General features: G+C 36.7%; 1 protein-coding gene across 12 annotated transcripts in view; it reads right to left on the bottom strand.

Annotated features, from left to right (window-relative positions):
- The window catches only part of dmd (dystrophin), a 2,654,580-nt gene that overhangs the window by 647,717 nt on the left and 1,983,791 nt on the right, over positions 1-23,072 (bottom strand). For all 12 annotated transcript variants that reach the window (XM_039745194.1, XM_039745193.1, XM_039745197.1 and 9 more), the window contains one exon: positions 15,405-15,616. In XM_039745194.1, coding sequence (XP_039601128.1) covers positions 15,405-15,616 — 212 coding nt within the window. The remainder of the gene's footprint in view (positions 1-15,404; positions 15,617-23,072) is intronic.

Raw genomic sequence — 23,072 nt, 5'->3', positions numbered from 1 at the left:
GTTTTCTGTATTTGGACTTTGCAGTATTTCTCCATTGTTTTGCACTGTTTGTTGTAGTCAGTTTTCTATACACTGTTTAGGGCTTTTGGTGCAAATTTTGTGATCATTTATGCTCTTTACCATAATATTCCCTTTTTAAAACTAATCTTTATTGTCTTTTGGCCACATTCCAGTTTTTATTGTTTCTCTTCCTTGTGAGGTATTTTGGGACTATTCAGATTTATATTCATTTTTTTTTAAATCAGTTCTCCCCTTTATGGGCCAGCTAGGCCAAAAACCAGCAAAAAGTAGTTGTGAGAATAGCTAATCAAAGTGAGCCTCTTCTGGGCTGGCCAGTTATGCTCCTGAATCTGCCATCATACTCTTTTGTTGGGGGCCTCATCGAACTTTGCCAAGCTTCTTCACACAACAGAGGGAAAAGGTAGATATGGTAAAATTTGTATCTGCTAATTTTTTAGGGGCATGTGTACAAGCCATCATGGCAAGTTGCCTATCAAAGATGACCCAAACTGTACGTGAACAATATATGTATATATATATAACTATATATTTTGTTGTATATCAGCAAAAGTAAAAAATAATGCTGCAACTGTGGAGCAAACAGTAATGCAAAATTAAAGAGTTTTGTTGCATGATATAGTAGACACTGCTGTACAGAGATTAGTTCTGGATCAGCTGAATCCAATATTCGTGTACAAGTACACATGAGCAAATCTAATGCTTTTTGAGTGCCCAGAATGTCGACTACTGAAATGAAGCATCACTGCACATGCTGTTTCAAGTGGAATGTTAATTATTGTAAGGGACGGCCGGCAGCTCAACCCGGCCAGGACACCCCTGAGTTGGAAAGATGGGGAAGGCAGCTTTTTGACGAAACTGCTTTCCCCCAAGATGCTAGATGGCAGCTCCCTGGACTGGACCAGTGCCCCGGATTCCCACAGGACACCATGGAACATGGAGTTCAGCAACACAGCCCTGCTGGGTACCGTGGGTGCTGAATGCTGTGGTAAGATTGTGGGAGAATAAATTCTCACCTAGCCCAGACGTACTAATGGATCATGAGGACGGAAGCCCCGAAGTACTTCTGGGCTGATTAAAAACTTCAATTCTCTGTCTGACCAGGAACTGCTGGAAGGTCAAATGGACGGAAAAGAGCAGAAGCACTTCCCGGGTCAAGGACTATTGAAAGGACTTCAGAATACCCAGCAGGCGAGTCAGAGTCAGGAGGAGGTGGACAACGCTGGCTGGGAGGTGTGGAGGAGAAAAGAGAGAAGAAAATTGTGAGATTATTGTGTATTTTTGCCTGTTTAGTGTGGCTGTGGTGCTTAGGGCTCTATTACTGAGAAGAACATAATTAAAATGCTTCTTATTGCTTTTACATTTTGTCATGAGCATTTGTCTGTTGGGGTTAAAGGGGCAACAGCGACCCCTAGCATCTTACACTATCCTCCTTTTGCTTCATGACAACAGCTCCACTCACATTGCAGTTACTTGCAAAACTGTGGATTCAAAAAGATGCCATCACAATATTATTCTCAAGATCTAGGCCCATGTGAGTACTATATGTTCCCCAATCTGAAGCAATGATGTGTACTACGAAGATATCAAGTCAGTTATCAATTGTGTGTACAAAAGCAAAACAAAATATTTTATTTCAGTGGCAGAGTAAAGCATTGTGGATCTTACATCAGCTCTCCACGGAGGGTGTGGGGTGGGCAGCTAGTTGACTTAGGTCTCTAGGACGGTGACTGTAACTTTGATTTTCTCTCTGTGGGGTACAGCCCGGACATGATGTTGATAACCACACACACGTTTATTTACAATATTATTTACAGTATAATGCACAAACCCTGTGCCGCAGCACCAATCACCCCTCAAGTCCAGGCCTTCTCACAATGCCTTTCTCTTCTCTGGTCGGCTTCCACTCCTCTCCTCTGAGCTCTGTCCTCTTCCACCCGACTCCAGCCCTGAATGAAGGAAGGCAGCCCCTTTTATAATCACCCAGATGTGCTCCAGGTCCTCTTGGGCATCCTGGCTGGATACCACCCCCAGGCACCTGCCACATCACTTACAATGGATGTTGGACAATCCAGAGGTGTATTTTCACTAGGAATACTGCTGACTGGAGTTTTTGTTTTTCTCTCTTCAGTTGTCATCTGGCTACAGATCAACAAATAATTAATGGACAGATATTGTTTTACATTTATGTTAATCAGTTTCTACTTTGCTTTCTCTGTGTTTTAACAAATGCTGAATGTGTCTAAATGAGTAATCTCTCTATTATAAAAAAGTCCTGGAAAGGAAAAGCAGGGCAACGATACGTGATCTTCTCGGAAGACACGTAAAAGACCCGAGAGACGCAAACAATATCAAATAAGACAGCACATCCAGCAAACACTCAGTCGTGTAAAAGCACGTAGCACACACAGATCCTGTGCTCTCAGCACATATAAAGTGTATAAGGACAACATGTTCTAGATGAAACGTCAATGACAAAGCAAAGAAGAAAGAGCAGCGCGGAGAATAGAGGCCCAAAATCGTTGGAGAGAAAAAATGGCAGATAGATTATGAAAGCATTGGAATTTGAAAGGCTCAAACAAACGAAGGTGCGATACGCATGCAGAGAAAGGTAAAGAATATGAAAGCAGTAAATTTCGAAAGTATTGTAGCGTCCCAGCCAAGTTGAAGCCTTTTTTGTTTTAAGTGACTGTTAGGTCCGATTGTGGGAGGGTGGAGTACAGCACGAAAGACTGATAGCGGGGTATTGATTGATGAGGTAAATTAAGCAAGACCCAGGGGATGAGAGGTTGGAGAAAGTGCTAGAAAGTTGTGTTTGAGGTTACGAAGTCGGTGATTGTTTAAGTACAACTTTTGTGACACTTTATTAAGTCAGTTGCTACAGTATCAAAAAAAGATAGTAAAGGTCGCATTAGCGCAAACAAAAGGAAATTAATCATCAGGACCAGGTGTAATTGAAAAAATAGCAGGACAAAGCGAGGTCAGAAATAAAAGGCAAAGAGCAGAAAACAAAGTCTTTTCGCCTTCGCATCATTCAATGCACAAAACGTAGATTTACACAATAACAGACCATATGCTATGAGAATCTGTGGTCCCGCAATAGTTAAAGCAAAAATAAGTTTCATTTCAAAGAAAACAAAATTTAGTCAGGTGTATATTTATGATCATGGAGAAATGATCACAACGCGAGCAGCAGAGACACGAAGTGGCAAAAAGGACAGTGGATGTACAGGCTTTAAAATGATCGACACTGCCCCCCCTTCACAACGTGTGCAGCGTTATACGTCCTGTGAGAAAGACATTTAACCACGCCCGAGGCTGGAAATAAAGGACAAGTATTGTTTTTACAACGTCACGGGAGACAAGGCAATGAGCCATCATTTAAAACAAGTCCACGGACATCTAACCTAGCAGTTGTTGGATTGCTTTTGGCAGACACACATCATGTGCTCACAGCTCTTAAAACAACGACATGCGACAAGCAGAATAGGAAGCTCACCAGCAGCAGAAAGACAGCAGATGATCCTTAGCATGCATTCAGCCGCCCCCCCTTCACAGCGCGAGCAGCCTTTTATGTCCTGTGAAAAAGCGATGTAACCACGCCCGGGGCCGGAAATAAAGGACAAGTATTGTTTTTACAAATGCTTTTAAAATAAAAGTGAAAATAATGCATATGTAACAATTCCCATGAAAATAACAATCTCTTTAAATTGTATATCCGGTAAACCAAACATGGGGGTGGGCGAGTGAAGTGGTATTCATTTGTAAATTCCATACTTGTATTTTACCTGAGAAATGGTTATAGCGCTCTGCACCTGCAGTCAGTGAAGAGCGAAATGCATAACTGTTAGTACTCACTGAAAAATATACCTTGCTTGTTTTTATTGGTGCTTCTTTTACTAAATCAAGTTAGAAAGTTTTTCATCACTGTTCTTATACACTTTATGAGTATATACAGCATATTTGACTAATACCTGGAAGAAATGTAAGATCTCACTTGATAATTCCACTAGAGTATCGTGTGGTATTGTTTATGAAATACTCACTCCAGCTTGTTTAAATATCTGTAAAATCTCAGCCCCACAGAGTAACATCTAAAATTGCAGTTCTTGGTAGCATTAACCTGATTTTCATCTTGAGATCAGTGGCAGTTTTAGTATGATTACCCTAAGTATCTTGTTGAAGCCACTACATGCAACTCTGTAAGCAAAGAAATTACTAATGTTGGATTGGCTCTCAATTCGCAGTAGGGAACACTCACACTTATTTAATAAACAACATGCACAATTTGGAATGTGAAAGAAAACTAGAAATTTGAGAAAAATCATTGTGGATGTGAAGATAAAACAGAAAATGACTTGGAATAAATCAGTGTTAAATAAGAAACAGTTCCAAAGTCAAAGAAAAGGTTTATGCAACATACCTACATGTGGGAAAAATTTGTATCAAGTAAATCCCTTATGTTTCTGATACAAACAGCAAGATTTCATGGTATTGCATCTCACTGGTGCCAAATTACATTCTGTACCCAACCTACAGTAGTCCAAATGCTCCCGGAGGCATCCCAAAATATTCTGTAGATGTTATACTGGAGACAAATCCAGTGGAGGGTACTAGTATCCATTTGACATTCTTGAGAAATGAAAACCATGTGTGGTTGACAATTGCTCTACTAGATAAGCATCAAGGGCCACGTGCTCCTTGAAGAAATTGTTCCATTATTCACACTAGCAACTACAAAAGCACCTTAAACTCATACCCACCCAGTGACAGCAGAACACTTGAGCACAAAAAGAGAATTGTCTTTACCTTGTTAATAATGGGTATGTTTCTTTGAATGAACAACTTGTCAAAGAAAGCACCACATCATCATTAGAACAAGCCACTCTGGTCCATTTTAGTGAGACATGAATTTGGAGTTCTAGTCTTAGCTTACACCCTGAGCTCAAATTCTCTTTCTTCCATCTGTAAGAGGCTTATTACTGCGGATGGTGAGTGTTATGCAGTAACCTTCATGTATCAAGCCAGAATTTTGAAAGTTCTGTTTCTTAACTAAGTCCGATTCACAATGGTCACATACCTCCACTCAAACACTTCAATTAATTGCAAACAGGTAAATAGAAAATGTTTTTCATCCCCTTTCATCCTCTCATCATGCTTTCCATCCATTCACATATTTTCTAACCAAATTATCCAGTTCAGGACTGTTGGGATTACAGTGCCTATCAAGGCAATCCTGGGGGCAATGTGGGAATAAACTCTCAATGTGGTAGCAGTGCACAGCTGGAAAATTCTAGCAAGTCATATGTGTCTGTTATTCTCTTTTCTTTCCCTTTTTGTTTAAACATGCCATCATCTTGTCATATATCTTTCAGTTCTTCGGTTATTCAAATAAAATGTATATTTAGGTAAAATGCTTCTTTCCCATGGTTTTACTTGCACCGTTTTTGATTTTTTTATCTACTGGTTTAAGTACATTTTGTTTGTGCATATAAAATAAGTTAAATATACAAATACCAAAATATATGGCGATAGGGCACATTTGTTTGTAAAGCCAACTAAATCACAAATCAAAGAGACATACTATTACTTTCACTAGATATTGTGACTACAAAAGGTTAGTGATAGGATCTCTTCAATGCAAAATGCATTATTGCCAAACTGTTCCGAAGGTTGCAAGAGGGAAGTTCAGCTATCATAGATGATGGTGCTCACAACTGAGCACCTGTTGTTTTGGGAAAGTGCAATTCAAGAATGTTATCAAAAGGACATGTCACCATGTGCAAATCTGGTAGTATCCAAATATCAATCCAAACGCAGTCAGTGGTACCATGGACACCATGAATGAGGTTTCACCTCTATGAGTTGTCATCCCATTTTCCAAAGGGCTCATACATGAAATGTGCCACATTTCCACAGATCCTGGGAAATGTTGATGAGGTTACTGTGATGGAACATTCTGCAGATCTTTTTGTAGTTTTCTTTATGCTGATTTCTTTTATGTCACAATAGCACAGTTTTTAATGTTAACTTCTTTTTATTACAGAAGAATGCATTTTCACATAAGCATGAGTAGGGGACATTCTCAGGGCTGATGTATTTAGTGGAATTCCGCCCCAAGTTGAGATAGGGCACTGTCATTGACATATCTCTGTCTTTCATTTGCAGAGCAGAAGCTCTGAATGTTGAGGATCCCTGACATAATTTCTGCTTGCACTCCTAACCCTGCCACATCCAGTCTAGAAGCCTTATAAAGCCCAAATCGACCACTCTTGAGAGTCTAGCTGACGGACTCTCGTCTGAAATGACATCATCTAAGCAATTTTTTTGCATCTTTCTTTCTTGTTTTGCCAACATTACATGGAGGTGAGAGCTGTTGCTCCAAAATTTTATCTGTGCTTGCCTCCTTATTTTACAGCATCAACAAGCATTTTAGGCTAAGTGGCTGCAGTACAACAATTCCGACATCTCCATGGTTTAATACGGCACAAATATCCCAAACATATTTCCATGCTGTTTTTAAATCGTTTAAGTTATCACTATGTTACATGTGTACTTCCTTTGTTAATTTTGAGGAATACAGGGAAGTCTGTAAATAAAGAATAGACTCAGATTTCAAATTAATACAGAACATTGATTATTTTTGCCTTTTGTACCCATCTTAAAGTTGCTCCTGGAGCAAGTCGTCTCTCTTTTGATAAACATAGCAGTTATTCAGAAGGGCTGTTAAGTCTTTACCTTTCTTTTAATCTACTCAGAGTCTTGCGGTAGTACTGGACTTCACTACTTTTGCCTCTTCCTCTGTGCATTTAGTTTAAAAAAGGATGAGACACCTAAGCATGACTAGCAAAAGAGCAAGGGTAAGATGTTTTGTATTCCACTAAAATCTTTGACATTAACTTGCATCCTTATAAATTATGTTACATTCAGGAAGAGGTTTGTTAGCCTATGTCATAAATTGTTTGACCTTTGCTTTTTCCTGAATGGCTGTCACACTGCAGAGTAACCTAACTTTAATAGTGTACATTTATTCTTTGATAGTAATGTGTATTATTAATATAAGGAGCTGCAAATGTCTATACAAATACAATATATGCATTTACAAAGCACCATATTCCTTACATTTTATGCCAGAATGTTTTTATTATTGTATCTATATATACATAAAATGATAAGGGTTGTCTGTCTGCCTGTTGTGAAAAACTGAATATTAATCTTGGTCTTAATTAAGAGCTTATACTGTGATATATGTAACTCGACCCATGAATTGGAAATGCTGGCTAATTTGGTCACGAAATTAGGCTTCAGGAGAAGAACACCTGCACGGACATGTGACACTGCTGACAGAAAAAAACACTGTGGTGACATCTGCTAACAGTGAAGCCACTTGCAGAATCCAGTTATGTGATAGAATGAAAGAGAATGACAGCCCCTCCTTCAACTGTGTAAAACCTGCTGGTATTTGCAAGTTCCTGGGGCTGGATCTGCTGAGTGTGATGCAAATTTCAGAAGCAGGTCCAGCCTGCACAAAGTTATCAGGGTTTACGACTTTCTTAGAGCAAACTGCATAGTTAAAATAATTAGGAAGTCGACATGGCTGATAAGCGTGAATCAAATCACAGAAGCCAATTATATGATACGAAGAAGAAGGAAAAGTCAGGTATCCCCTGTCCATCAAACATGGGTGACGTGACAAAACTGCAGGTGTTCCCACATTACTGGGTCTGGAACCTCGGTCATGTTCTCTTGTTGAGTATAACCTTTTATTTCATTTCAACTATTTTATAATCATAATTGTACGCTCTCCATGCTATTAACATACTTGAACTTCATTGTACTATGTACTGTACATATGAAAACAAACTTGACTTGTGAGATTTTTTTTTGCACTACAAAGGAATTCTGAATATTAAGCTGACATATTTGTGAGGTAAATGGTCAATATTCGTACATAATTATGGATTTTACACTGTTTTTAGAAGTCTTCTGCAAATTAGTTATTACACACCAAAGAAGAGCAACGAAGGCTACAAACAAGCATTATCCCCACTAATTTTGAAGATGAACAAAAAGATAAGTAGCTTTTTCCACTTTTCCAAAAGATTACATTTGACATCATATCATTTGCATATCTAAAAATACCAAAAATGGAAATGTATAGATGATGCCTTGACAAAGAGAGCTCAGCGCAGTTCCCTACTGAGAAATAAAATGATTTTATTTTAATTAAGGACTATGTGTTACTAATGAAACATGGATAGAACTTCAGTAGCCAAAAGGCCACGTTGAAACACAGCCCATATCATAATTAAATCTTGTGATTAAAACACAGCAGTCAGTCATGCTAAATGCCACATTTAATCAGTCAGGTTTATTTGCAGAGACATTGCAAATGTGTTGCTGGTGTCTGAAAGTTGCTTATTCAATCAGGAGTGCAGTTGTTCTTTAAGGCACATTAAGAAGATATTCTGATGCATCACAGACTGAAATATTTCTTACAGAAGTGCATTATGCATAACATTTGCTTAAGCCAGATCATGTGGCCATGTTAAGTTTGCTAAATTCATATGAGGATTCATTTCTTTTGTCTATTTAACATTAATGTGGAAAGTTATATATATACCCCAACAGACAAACACTTAAAGTTAGCTTTTTTGAAGTGATGATTATTAATATAATGTATACATTTGTTCAAAATGTTAAAAAGTGGCATGTTTAATAATATAAAATCCTATTCCAGTAAATAATAAAAAGAGGATACACAGATATGGTCATTTTAAATATACAGGAAATAAATATACATTCTCTTAATACAGCATTCAGTACAGCACTTCTAAGCAGTTGAATAGATGTTAAGTGCGTCTATAAAAAAATAAGATGGATGATGGTAAGCCAAATTACCATAATGGTTTACAAATATCTGAATATTTCAAGATATCTGTAAACATATTTAGATATTTTTAAATCATTAACAATCTTAAATCATCAAACTGTTAAACAGAAATATGTTGCCATCAGGAAGTCTGATCTAAATTTACTTTGTATTTAACATTCGTTATTAATTTGGTTTCAATCAAAGTTCAGATGTCAGTCTTTTTTAATGGTGGAATGATGAAATCATTTCTTGTAATGCTGTTCAATCACATGATAACAATGGGCATCATTTCTGTCAAGAATCTGGGACCACCCATTACAAAAGTGTAGGAAATGGAGACTCTCATAATCAACCCAAACAAACGGTGATGTAATGATATCACAAAAAATACAAATTTATAAAAAGTAAAACAAAAAAAAAAAAAACAGCCCACCCAAAAAGTATTCAATATAAATCATTATGGTTCCAAATGCATTTCTAATGGAGAGAATCTGAACAAATGGGGGACATCTTAATTTATATGAATAGAAACTTAGGAAAAATAGAATTACTGATCTATAGCTAAATATCTACAAGATCTAAGAAAATGGAGCCACGTTCTTCATGAATTTTCAAAACCCCTATTGAAATGGTTCATTTGTTTCACTCAGAATATTTGACAGCCCCAACATCTTCTCTCAGCTCTATATCTGTGGATATACTGTATAAAGTATCTATGCCTTAGAAAGTATGCAGAGAAGCATCCTTACCATTGTTGTAGTGTTATATAATGTTCATTGTTCTGAAGTTATTGCATGAAAATTATGCAGTTTAAAACGTGGATGGACCCTAAGTCCAAGTTCCCTTGCCCAAATTGTGAAACTAGCCAGAAACAATCTATAGACATGTCAACTTAAAGTTTGTTATTTCACCTATTGCTCATGTTTATTTATATTTACAGAGCAACAGAATACAATCTAGTAGCTTACTAGATAGCACATATTACATAATTAATGCCATAATTTGCATTAGGTTTAGATTGCTGCATTTGAAGAACTGGTCATTGGGGACACAATAGCCTATACATGGTATATCTTAAACAATAAAACACAAATACAGCAAATCCCCTTGATAACATTCTCTGCAATAATACAAACTGGGAAATAATGCTACAATTGTTTGGCTGCCTTCCCTTCACAAAAATCTTAGCTACAAGATCTCTTGAATAAAGCTGTCCTTGCAAAAGTAAAACAAACAAATGCAGCTCGGGATTTTGCTGAAGCACAATGTTAAGCACTGTGGCTGGTGACGCTCACAAGCAGCTCTCTAAACATTCAGTGCTGTAGTCAACGTTGAGGTGTGCCTGTTGAGCTCTGCATAGCTATAAACAATAATATTATATTCTTACATTATCTCTAAACCAACCAGTACTGTACAGCCTATCACCACTTTCAATTACAGAAGAAAACACAACTGGAGCAAAAATGCAGAATAACAAATATAAAAGAGTTGTGCTACTTACACTTATGTCTTGCCTTTCTCCTCATAAATGTATTAAAAAATATCATCAGGTTATTAGTTTAATCTCACCTTTGTGTGATCCTTGTTCACAGTTCATTTCTGACCTTTTAAGGGGTCCAAAATCCTTACTACCACACTTGGGTTCATCTTCCAAGACTCAGTTGGTTTAATATTGAGGGTTCATATGATCTTGCCCAATGTTTCAAAATAAATGAAGTGACTGTCTGATTGTTGTTTCAGAAATGTAGCTCCTCAGAATTTGGGTTTGAAATGACTGTAAGTGGTAGGATTGGATCCCACCTGGATTTTAGGTTTCTTGGTGACCCTTACCAGTTATCTGTACATAAAACTGCATTAATGTGCTGCTCCTTTTACCCCTTTCCAACAAACAGTTTTGTTTAAAATCTAAATATTTAGTCTTATCAGCACATTGCAACTGAAAACACGGCTTTACATATATGATCCAAAGCCTATTTAGGAGTTAACTAGTAAGCAAAATCAAAAGAAAATTATGTTATCATTGCAGAAAACTCAGAAGAGTTATCTCCTCTGGTATACATGAGGCAACATGGCTGTAATACTGAATTAAGAGGAGCTTATTACAGCAAGTATCTTGTACTAATGTGTTTGCAAATTTGAGAATTTGTCTTTATTTTCTGTGCCACATTTATTATATTTTTTTTCAGCTGTCTCCATCTCTCTATAGTCTTGGTAAATAGCAAGATGCACTTTAATTATGGCAGTTCTGCATTTGAAAAATGAAAAAAGGAAATCCAGGAAAAGTGTATTATTTTTGAGAATACCTAATTTATTCCAGAAGTCTGTCGGGGTTTTACTTGTTGTTAAATGATTTAAATTTTAATTAGTTTCTTGCCAAGCATTTTTTTTTTCATTGTTTGCTTCAGTGAAAAACATTTGAGCATGAGTGGCAGGGGGATCGGGAAAGATTTTTTAAGATTTTATTTATTGGACTGAAGGGATGTGGATCAGGGAAAAATAAAGATACATTTGTCTAGTGCTTAAAGAGGATTATGTTTAATTATGGTCTGAAGACTTTTTATATAGTTTAGCACTACTGTTCGGATTAGATATTACTCATTTGGAATTACCTAAGTTTGGAATTTATCTTCAAAATATTATTTTAAATCTAACTTTCAGAAAGTGTTATCAAGTGAATTATCCATGTTCCGAATATATTTCCCTTCGTCAATAGGCATATTATGACCAATTATTTCCAATTTTCTAAATAATAGTATCATGAAAATGTGAAAGTGCATCTCAGAAGCACAGGGTAATGGCCCATTTTGTGCAGTTGAATTTCCTGAAGAGATTGCCATCCAAGGGACAGCTTGGTGGTGCAGTGGCTAAGGCTAAGATGACAGCATTTCAATGATGGCCTAAATACTTTTGTATGCATATATTCTTCGGTTGCCAAGATATGCTCTGGTTCTTGTGTCCTTAAATTAGACTGAGAAAGTTTGTTAGCCATTATGAATGTAGTGAAAAGTCAAGCAAAATGACATCTTTTATTGGCTAACTAAAAAGATTACAATATGCAAGTTTTCAAGGCAATTCAGGCCCCTTCTTCAGGCAAGATGTAATCAATGTATTACGTGTAGTATTACAAAGATGTATTGAGAAAGTTTGAAAACTGGTGATGGATGTCAACAATTCAAGTCTGAGTTTATTTATCATATGTATCTGGTACATTGGAGTTCCCATTTGCATTTGTTCTCTTCTTAACAGTACCACATAAAAGTAAATAAATAACAGGAACAAATTAAATGTATATGCTTAAGCTATTCCTTGATCTAAAGTTGAAAGGGTTTTCTATAAATAATGAACCGATGCAAACGCAATGGGAAAAACAAGATTGTTATCTCATTACTAAGCAGAGTTTGTAAACGTTTTTTTTTCTGTTTAATTGAGAAATGTATTCATATTTTAGGAAGCAGATGACATGGGGTTGACAGTTAGCTTATATGGAGGTTTAAATATGCATTCATTTTACAATGTGTAAAATTGTATTGTCTCTGAACACTATATTTACTAAGCAGTAAAAATAAGAAATGAAAATATAGGATTACCCTTCTTCTTTGCAAAATAGCTACTGTCCTAAGTGTATCAAAGTAGACAGAAAGATGCTGATACTGCAGTCCAGACTTGTTTACAGTGATTTTTCCTACTCATCTTTCATTTTATCTAGTACCTTATATGGCAGACTCCATCAAATCCCTTTATGTGATTACTGTATTATCTTTTCGTCTTACTAATGATCTCTTGGGAAAACAAGCTACATTCATCTTAGTTAATTTAGTCAGTTTCATCAAAGGAACAGAAATCTCAGCACCTCACCAATAAAGACATCCAATATATTTTGAATTTGTAGTTACTTGAAAATTGACTGCTCAATGTAGCTGTGCAGCTAGGCCTTGATGTCTTGATTTTAATGACAGCTGAATGTTGAAACAAAATATTATGTTTTTAGAAATTGCGTTTTGGTAGGACAGTCGGCATTCTTTACAGAAAATATCTATCCAAATGCTGAAAACATTTAGTGTAACAGTCTAGGTAGCCGGAGCCATTCCATTGAATTTAAAGCAGGAGTCATCCCTGGATATGGTGCTAGACTTGGGTCTCATGAAGCTTTGAGGCAGCAACACTAAACACTGTGGTAACACTTCTCCTAAAAATTGGCTGATTTTATATTGTCACACACCAGCACATGGGAAGCAGTTAATAGGCTTCGCAGAACATGGTATGCTGGATCAGGGCTTAACAGCTTGCATTAATGCCTTTTCTTTCTTCCATCCAGATCCTCTAAACAGAAACAGGCCTAACCTCACATCTGGTTCCAGACCCCACCCTACCACTGACCTCACTTCCGGTTCCAACCTTTTGGACACACCCCGTTCCTCCTCACCTGCTATAAAGTCAGCCATTTTCCTTTACTGCTCAGTCCTGTTTTGGACACTGTCTAAAGTGAGTACTTTGCTGAATTCTCTGCTATTAATTTACTGCCTTGTTTGTTCTTCCCAGAATTTTGAATATATGGGGTGGAGCCCAAAATCTTTTCCTTGTCTCTCTTGATACTGGTACTCATGTTAAGATTGATGAGATACGATGAAAGTATGGGTCCCCCATTAAGAATGCTCAAGAGGTTCCTCTTGCTCACTGGTATACTAAGAACAGCTGCCAGTACAGTGATACTTACATTGTTCTATTGTTGTGATACACTGACAGTTGATGTAAGAGCCATTCCTGATATTTCCCTCGTGAAAAGTAACGATATTGTGTACTGGTGGGTACCAGCTCACTTCAAGCCCTGGGAAAAAGTATTGTTTTCATGAAAAAGTTGACTAGTATTTCAACGGAAAACATGTGTGTTCATGGTTTTTTTTTATCTGGACATTTTAACTTGAGAATGTGAATTCCATCTTTGAAGTTAAATGTTTTTAATCCTGATGCTAATAGCAGCACAATCACTTCTTTGAAATATACAAAATTTGACATTTGCATTTAAGGACTTTGAAAGGAATACATTTTATGAGTTCAATTCAATGCTTTAGCTTTAAGGTGTTAAAGTTCAAAATTGTGACATACAGTAGTCACAGCAACAAAACTCAACTACAAAGGGACTTTGATTATGCATTAGGCCTCTATGAAATTTAAATGGTAGTTTTGCTTTTAAAGAAGACCAAAATATAAAAAATAAAATTAAGTGTCATTGAAAATATTTCAATAAATTCACAGCATCTGCTGTACGGATACTGTAAGCATGCAACAAGTCATGGGTTGGCCATTTTTTTTTAACAATGCAAATTATCAGTTAAAATGATAAGACTCTTAGAATATGGTACTGTTTGTTTTCAATGTTTTATATTTTAAAAAGGGGTGTGGTTTATAACATAAAGCCTTTTAATTGCTGCCTGTAATGGATATCTAAAGTATTATTGATTAATCATTATAGCTAATGCTGGCAGTGTATTGACTACAACTGTATTTTCTTTAGTTCATTCTACTGTGCCTCATTTTAAGCTGCTTCTCTGAACTACTTTACCTGTCAGTGCCACTCCAGTCTGATCATAGGATTAAGACTTTAAACATCCACAGTATATTGTAGTCTCTTGCAGTGAGGGCATTGAGTGACTGTGCCATCAGCTCTGTTATGTTCATCAGATATCTTTATTGCAACAACAGTAGTGCCACAAAAGTTACTTGTAAAGAATTGTAGAGTTATGCTAATACATTTGTCTTGTTATATAAACGAAGCCTTTGTTATGTGCAGTAAATATGTACTTTGATTTGTGTGTTATTTTATATGCTGATAAATATTTTCCTTCTTGCATTCTGTTCTCAGTTATTGAATGTGAAAAGCACTTTGCAAAACTTATTTTTTTTTCTGAAATTTATGTTATTGACTTAGATCTGATATCTTCAATAATTTGTAAACATTTTTTGCAATTTATTCTGTTTCCTGACATGAAACATGCTGGGAGCTTGTGGAAAACCACTGAGAAGAAATATAAGAATCTGAGATGCCTAAGAGCCTGCCCATTTCTCAGGAGGATTCTGAAAGGGGATCACTGGGGACAATACTCCATGAAGAGAGATTGAACCCAAGAAAAGTATTGAAAAGGACGGAGAAGCAGGGATAACACCTTTTTGTTCTTTAAAGCAAAAATACACATAAATTAAACCAAACATAGACTAGAAAGTTTACACCTTTTAATACTACAGAGAAACCACTATAGCAAACCTAAAACTAATAATAAATCGTCACATTACCACATACTTGAATGAATTAAACTCAACAGCATTAACTGGGAACTGAAAATAAACCTTCATGAACTAATAATGTTATATTGTTTTTGAGTGCTGGTTTGTCCAAGCACCCCCTAATGGACACAAACCATTTTTGCTAGACCTCTTTTACCATAAAGTAACATTTAAGACATTCTCATTGAAAAATTCAAACAACCACCACACAGTTCAAGAAAAACAGCTTTACCTTTAAATCTGCATTTTGCCTCTTCAAAGCATCCACCGTATAAGAGATTTCCCTCCAAGACTCCAACCTGGCTTTGGCTCTCTCCAGGACCTGTTCAGCTTCTTGCTTTGCATCAAGCCACTGACTGGAGTCATGCAGCATGTCCTGTAATTGTTGTCGCCGAGACTGAAGCCGACCAAGAACTTCTTCCCATTGAACCTGAATCTTGTCAACTATGGAAAAACATAGACAGAAACAAAAACATTCCTTATTATATATTTACAGCATTTCACCTGGAATCAATTTAGCTTTTTCCAATAATAGTGACAGCTTTATGTGAACAATATACTGCAGCTAGAATTGACTGCATGTAGTGATGGATTGCTGTATTGTTGCGTCAAATCTCCTCACGGGAATTACTAGTAGATGGCATTTGATACAAAATGCTGCCCCTAAAGCAATGATAACCAACCAGATTTTACATAATAGATGTTCTACAGATTTTCCTCACAGCTCCTAAAAACTATTTGGAAATTTGATGCAAAATGCTGTCCCTAAAGCCATGATAACCAATCAGGTTTTAAATAATAGATGTTCTACAGATTTTCCTCCCAGTTCCCAAAAACGTGTGTCAGGTTAATTGGCCTTGCTTAAGTGTGAGTGACAGGAACCTGGAATGGACTGTCACCCATCCATGACTGATTTTTACTATGCTCATGAAGTTGCCATTATATTTTTTGGCTCTCCACAACAGTGAATTCAATTAAGATGGTTTGATAATGTTGTGCTATTTTCTGTGTAAATACTTAACATTGGTGTAATCTTTTATTCTCAAGTATGATATAACAGGAACAAAAATAATGCTCAGGAATGGAGATAAATGAAATGAGTTAAGGACTACACAAAGTGCATATGCTTTCTGAAACCTGCTTTGTTACTATTCTTTTACTGTTCTTTCACTTGGTTGTTATATACTTGTAATGTGTAGTATTTTGTGGTAATTGTCTATGCAGTGTCTTTAAAGGAAAGAAACAACCTGCTGGCAGTACACATATGTGTAAAAACATTGTAGTTCCCAAGTTTTTAGAAATGCATGTTTTACTGATAAGACCTGCCATTTTCTTTGATAGGATTTATGGTTTCACAACCTGCTTCAATATAAACCTCCAGTGCTACCCCCCATCCGCAAGTGTGACATCTGCTTCTAACTGGTTTCACAACAGCACTTTATTATGACCACCTTCTGGGTATGAAACTGGGCCGACATGTTTGTGGTGTGGCGCTTCGGGTACATTTCAGAACTGTGCAGACAAGGTCCAGAAAGAAAGTAATAGGGGGATAGCAGGGCAAGGATTTATTTTTATGAGCGCCAGGTCAAATAATTTGAGACTGGTTTTCAGTGAAAGAAACACATTTAACCAGATATCAGAAGGAAGTTGAAATTAAATTTTGTGAAATTGTATGATTAAAGCCTGCCTGAGAAACAGAAAGTTTAGAACTATCAGGTTGTATGGTATGAAATGCTACAATCTATTTGGTTTTGTTTATGGCACTAGCCATTTGAATAACATTTTTTATGCTTGCGTGTTTTTCTTTATTTTTATTGTCTGGGGACTGGCAGCATCTGGGTCAATCAAGGGTGAAAGAGAGGGAGAGAGAAAGAAAACACTACTATAGTGACAGTCACACCTGGGTCAAGTCTGAAAGAGCTACTGACAGAAGAAGCTGGTAGACCACAGTCCTGAGTGCTGGTGCATTGCAACTGTGAACTGTATATCCCTAAAGTTTAGTAAGAATAAGAATAGGCACAAAGGAGTAGCAGTAATAATGTGGGTCAACAAGACAAGATTTGGTGCATTTGAAAGAAGGGGACATATATTTTAATGGGAGATAAAAGGTCATTTGATTTTATAGTACAATAAAACACACCGGTAATGTGATTTTGACAAGTTCACACATTTTGTCAGAGGCAGAGGTTAAACCAGTAACTTTATAGTTTAAGGTTAAAACATTCTAAGCTGGGCAATGAACATATGAACAAATACACCTCTAAAAAGTTTTCATAAAATCTAATTTCTTAAAAGCTGTAATAAAACACAAACTAACCTATACATAGCCATCTCCAGGCTTTGTAAGCTAGGATATCTCAGCTTTTGTCATGTGTGTTCTCTTCTGGGGATTTAATACTGATGCTATACTTTGACTAGATGACCCATTACTAGTCCTTGCATTCACTGGTTGTCTGGCTTATCACCATGGTTTTCTTCAGTCTTTCAAAACTGCACATGTTCCATAAGACAAGGAATTTCTGAGATGTGCCAAGCCCTAAATCCTGACATTACCCAGATGTGTAAGTGTGTTCCTCTTTAAATTGAATAAAATATAATTAACAAGCAAATGAATGCATTATTGGAAGTGCACATCTGAAGTGAGTAGATAAAGTACAGGCTTTTTTGTCATCTTAGAAATCACATGGTCTACTGGGTGACAATATAAAAACATCCTTATCAGATAAAAATACAGGTTAAAATCAATGTCATCGCTCACACATTTTAGACACTGTATTGTCAGATTTATAATTTACTGTATCACTTAAGTACATCCCACAAAAGAGATGTAGTAGACTACTGAGTGTAGGACACAGAATATTCCCTTCATAACCCTGTTAAACTTTGTGCTACTTACTCAACGGTTTGGTACAACAAGGTCTGATGAAAGACAATGTAAATAACAATATATGCTAAATTAATTCAGGTAATGATAGTGAAAAACTATAGTTAAGGCAGTGAGATCTGAAGTAAATTGCAGGTAGCCAAACACAAAATTGACTAAATGTTAAATGCTGAAGGCTGGCTTCTTCCTAGTAAACCATGCTTGGTAGGAGAAGGAGTTGTTTTCCCATAAGTTCCTCCTTCTTCACAGTTAGTGCTGCAGATGCAGTAGCTTACCCCATAGATAGTGACAAAAGTTTATTTAAAGTGAGGCTATTGACATAATTACATATAGTAACGTATGAAATGCTCTTCAGGTACTATAACCACAGAGAGCCAAGTTAATGCAATCCAGTAAAACACACTCTGCGTATTTGTATTAAATAATTAAATAATTTTCACTTGGAAAAAAATAAATAAAAACACAAAGGAACAATACTCAGTAATTGAAAGGTGATAAAATCCACAAAATGAAGAAATACATGAAAAAAAAGGGAGTGGAGGTGTCATACAAATTTTTTAAACAAACAGTCTCCATCCACACTAGACTTTTCATGTTGCTTACAAAAGTAATTGTTGTCCACACTAAAATACCCAAAAAAGCATTGTGACCAACATGGGGCACTTCAAAAGCCCAGGCTCCAGAGACAAGTGTACAACACAGGCAGGGATCAATTAAAGTGAATTTCTATATGTGCAAATACCTTTTTCAGGTCTTTTCATCAAAACAGGTACTCACAATTACAACTTCTAGAATACTCTACTCCAGGCAAAACCTTGTTCTCCAACTTCCAACTCCAAATTGCCTGGATGAAGTCGAGCAGCTTCTTTTATGCTAGACCCCAGAGCCCTTCTAGTGCCACTCGATTACACCATGGAAGCACTTCAGGGTCAGGTGGTATATCCATAAAATATTTGAGTCTCCTCCCTACAGCTCCCTCTGGCAGCACCCATGTACCTTGACAGGGCTGTCCATCCAGACTACAATTCCCAAAGTTCTCTGTGGGTGTACAAATGGGAGCTCTACCCAAGGGATGCTGCCACCTGGCAAACTGGGGGACTAAAAGGCCTCAAGTATCTTTCCCTGTCTTTTCAATATATCTTCCATTATGGCGTCCCTTCTGTGTAAGGGCCACACTTCTTTCATGTCGGGATACCAATGATGGCATCTATAGCATATGATACAGACCAGAACATTGCTTGAAGGGACTGTGTAGTGCAAATTTTAGAGCCCCTTGAAAGTCAGATTGCCAATAACTTAGTTGACAGCCTCCAATCAATGTTTATTACTTAAAGTTAGTCTATTCAAAAAGGAGGGACACTTTCTGCAGTAGTTTAAAAACAAATCCCGCCAACGACAGGATTTATCGCAAAACTGTAGGGGCTGGTAAATGATTTTCCTTTTGCACATGTATGCAGCATTTAAACTGTACAAAAGTCAATTACAGGTAAGCAACACAAGTGCCATGAAAAGCAACTCCTCTATGTGCATAAAGGGTGACCAATCAGGGAATGAGACATTGTAATTGGCAGGTTCCAATGAGGGAGGACACCTGTAATAAGCACAAACCAACCAGGGTGCGATGGAGTCAGCATTTTCAAAAATCTTAAATTTCTCCTATCCACATGGTCACGCCATCACAACATCTTCAAAAGCAATAGTTTTTGTTGTTTGTAAATGCTTGTGTGGTGTAGACAAAAAGTGAAAAACGAGACAAATGTCTTCATTTTTAAATGAAAATGTTGTAGTGTGGACAGGGTATGAAAATGGTTTAAACCACAGACTCTGTCCTTAATATCTAGTGGTTAGTGTATTACAAAAATTAAATCTAAGCAAGTGAAAAGTATTTATATCAAGACATAAAATATCATTTTCCTTATGGTATTATTGACTAATCAAAAAATGTGTCTTTACTATTTTTAGCTTACTTTAAGAAATCTTGTCAAGTAAATTTTGCTCACCCCACTGGCAGATATTGTTGCTAAATAAAAATAAAACAACTCCCTTTTAAAGTTTTTTTGTAGCTGCAGTTTTTGCTGTGTAGTGCTTTACCAGTAACATCTACTCTTTTGTTTCCACCACCAGGTAATCTAAAGCGTGCTGTTTTCACAATGCCCAACTTTTAGAAAACAAGACATCAGTTATGAAAAAAATCTTAGCATGCTGACAGATTAAAAACCAAAGGTTGAAGAAGACTGACAAATGTAATAGCTGAAAATATGAATAGCCTGGGGCAGCCTTGTCATTAATACTATAAAGGCTGTCAAGGTCAGGAAACATATTATGATGATTTACTAAGAATCCTGGATAGGAGAACTGTAGTCAATTAATGCTCCCTGGCATGGATGCCAGGTTAATGGAAGGACAGTGGAGGATGCCCAATAAGATAATTTTCACCCCAATGCCAAAATGCAGCTGCCTGCCTCCACAGCGTTGCCTGATTCTTTAATGAGCAAAGGGCCAAGAGGGTTTACAAAGAAAGCTGGGGCCACCAGGGAAAACTGTGGTAGAAACACATTAGTGTTTCACAGTTCAGTTCTAGAAGTACCTTTTTGGGTTAAATTAGAAATATTTCAGGGCTGAGATTTAAAAGTCCTGCTCACCACAGACTCAATGAGTCAGGTGTGAAATAGAGAAGGGGTCACCCGGCAGATACATGGAGAGGACAATATGAGAGGTAAGATGGGTAATGCTGTGCTAATGCCTAACAGTGTGGGTAAGTATACCAGTCACCACATGGGAAATTAGGGTCCTAATTTGAAATAAATGAGCCCAAAGAGGCTTTGTCTTTTTTAGTTTTTATTGTTTATACTGTACTTACTCCTTCTGTGCTACTAATCCCTTTGTGTATGTATGTATGTATTTATTTATTTATGTGTTACTTAATAAATCAATGTTTTTCAATACCTCGTTTATAGTAGTGCCATTGAGAGTTTGGGGTCCACTTGAGAGTGCTTTTTCTACTCACAGTGCATAATACTAATTTAGAGAGAACGGAATCGGAGGCTTTTAATAATCATATTACTCTTTGTATGCTCTGAGGAGGCAGTCATTCACAAAAAAAGTTCCACTCTTTAGTATACCTGTTTATCACTCAAGAAGTATCCATAACAAACTAGCACAGAGATTTCAGTGTAAATGGTATACCAAGGTTCTTTTTAGCACTGCATTGAAGATGAAAGAGGTTTAGAATCTGTACACTGAAAAAAAAACTGTAATGAGGAAGAACTGAAGGCAGAGAAAAAGGATGTCTGGGTACTTGAGCTACAGTAAATGGCCTCCATGTAGAGGTATCCCTTTGACTGCAATAGTTGTCCTATTGTATTTTGTTTTATTTATTTGCAATTTCCAGATCAGCACCCTGGACATGCACAAGATACAAAAGCTAATAATAAAAAAAGCATCACCTTACTGTCTGAGAGTATGCATTTTGCTACAATGCCTCTGTCACCTATGAGATATACTGATAATAATCAAAAGATAACTCTGCAAGTTTGCATATTTTGTGAATCCTGAAATATTCTGTAACAATTTACTGCCTCTAGCCATCATAATGGCTACTTAAACGACAGAAAACAACAAAGTAATTCAACAACATATCACTGAACGGTATGCTTGCTTATAACAAAATAAGAATTACTACCATAACTGTCAAGGACTGCACGATATCAATCTTCAAAATGTGCAATCCTTCATTGCTTCTTGTGCTGCCTTCTTCCATTCATTGTTTGGTGTCTGCCTAAAAGCAAAGTTATCTACTCTTGAATATAAAAAACAGAATGTGATATAAAGTTGAAACTGGACTTAGAATAAACTTCTTATATTAGCAGGAGGTGCCCAGAGCTGTTAAAACAAAGCAAAAAAATAATTAAATAAAATGAAAGAAAGAATAATTTATCAGCTGTAAAATGATGTTTTAACATTCTGAATTCTTTACCTATGATATGGAGAACACAACTTCTTGAAAAGATAAAAGAGTGCAGATAATAGCAATTAACTGTGTATAAGTGATAGGAACGGATCAGAAAAATATAAGGAAGGAAGACCATAATCAATCATTCTATTAAATCTGAATTCTATTTACGTTTTATCTGATTGTCATCCTTAAACTGGGATGTCTGATCAGAAACAGGACTGAAGGTAAAAATGGATTCTACAGGACAGGGGCAGGGCCTTTCGATACCCTAACAATAAGAACAGAGCGAGATCTGTAAGAACAACATACAGCACAATAGAGAAAACTGATTACCACCAAGAGATGCTACTGTAGGTCCTGTGTTTATTAAGAGGGTGCCTACAAGTACTTACCTCATGGGATAGGGTACAGACCATACAGAGCATGAGAATGGCAATGTGAGTTAATGTGCAATGCAATATAAGTTACAAAGTCCAATAAAGTGGCAATAAATTCCTTTACACTGTTTGTGGACCTATTCCACGCTCTTAAAAATAATGGTTCTTTAATGTCATTTAATGGTTCTCGCAGAACTGTTGCTTGAAAAAACACCATTTTATTCTGGGAATGGTTCTTTGTGCTTCCAAATATGTAGGAACAAAATTAAATTTGAGGACACCAAGCAGGAAACTATCAGATTAAGAAAACCTTTACTTAGCCTATGTTATTTTACACAGCAAAAGTCCTTTCAAAATCATCACTTATTGGTATTTCACAAAACTATTACAATCTATTCATAGTTATTTACTGTGTGGAGCCTGTTGCAGACCTAAATACATAAAGGTTCTTTCTGGAACCTTCATGTGGATGTTTTGTTGGGAACAAACAATGGTTCCCCTATGGCATCATGTTGAAGAACCACTCTGGCAAGTTTATTTTTAAGAGTATGTTTTTTATAGTGCATAGTTTAATTAGGCTTTGGTATTGGCCCTAGTGTGTGCTTGGTGTGTGGGTGTGTTTGTGTGTGTCACCCTGCCCAGGATTGGTTCCTGCCTTGTGCCCTGTGTTGGCTGGGATTGGCT

Source organism: Polypterus senegalus, chromosome 2 (genome assembly GCF_016835505.1).
Source record: "Polypterus senegalus isolate Bchr_013 chromosome 2, ASM1683550v1, whole genome shotgun sequence".
NCBI lineage: Eukaryota > Metazoa > Chordata > Cladistia > Polypteriformes > Polypteridae > Polypterus > Polypterus senegalus.
Note: the sequence above shows the minus strand (reverse complement) of the source record. Positions and strands in the feature narration are given on the sequence as shown.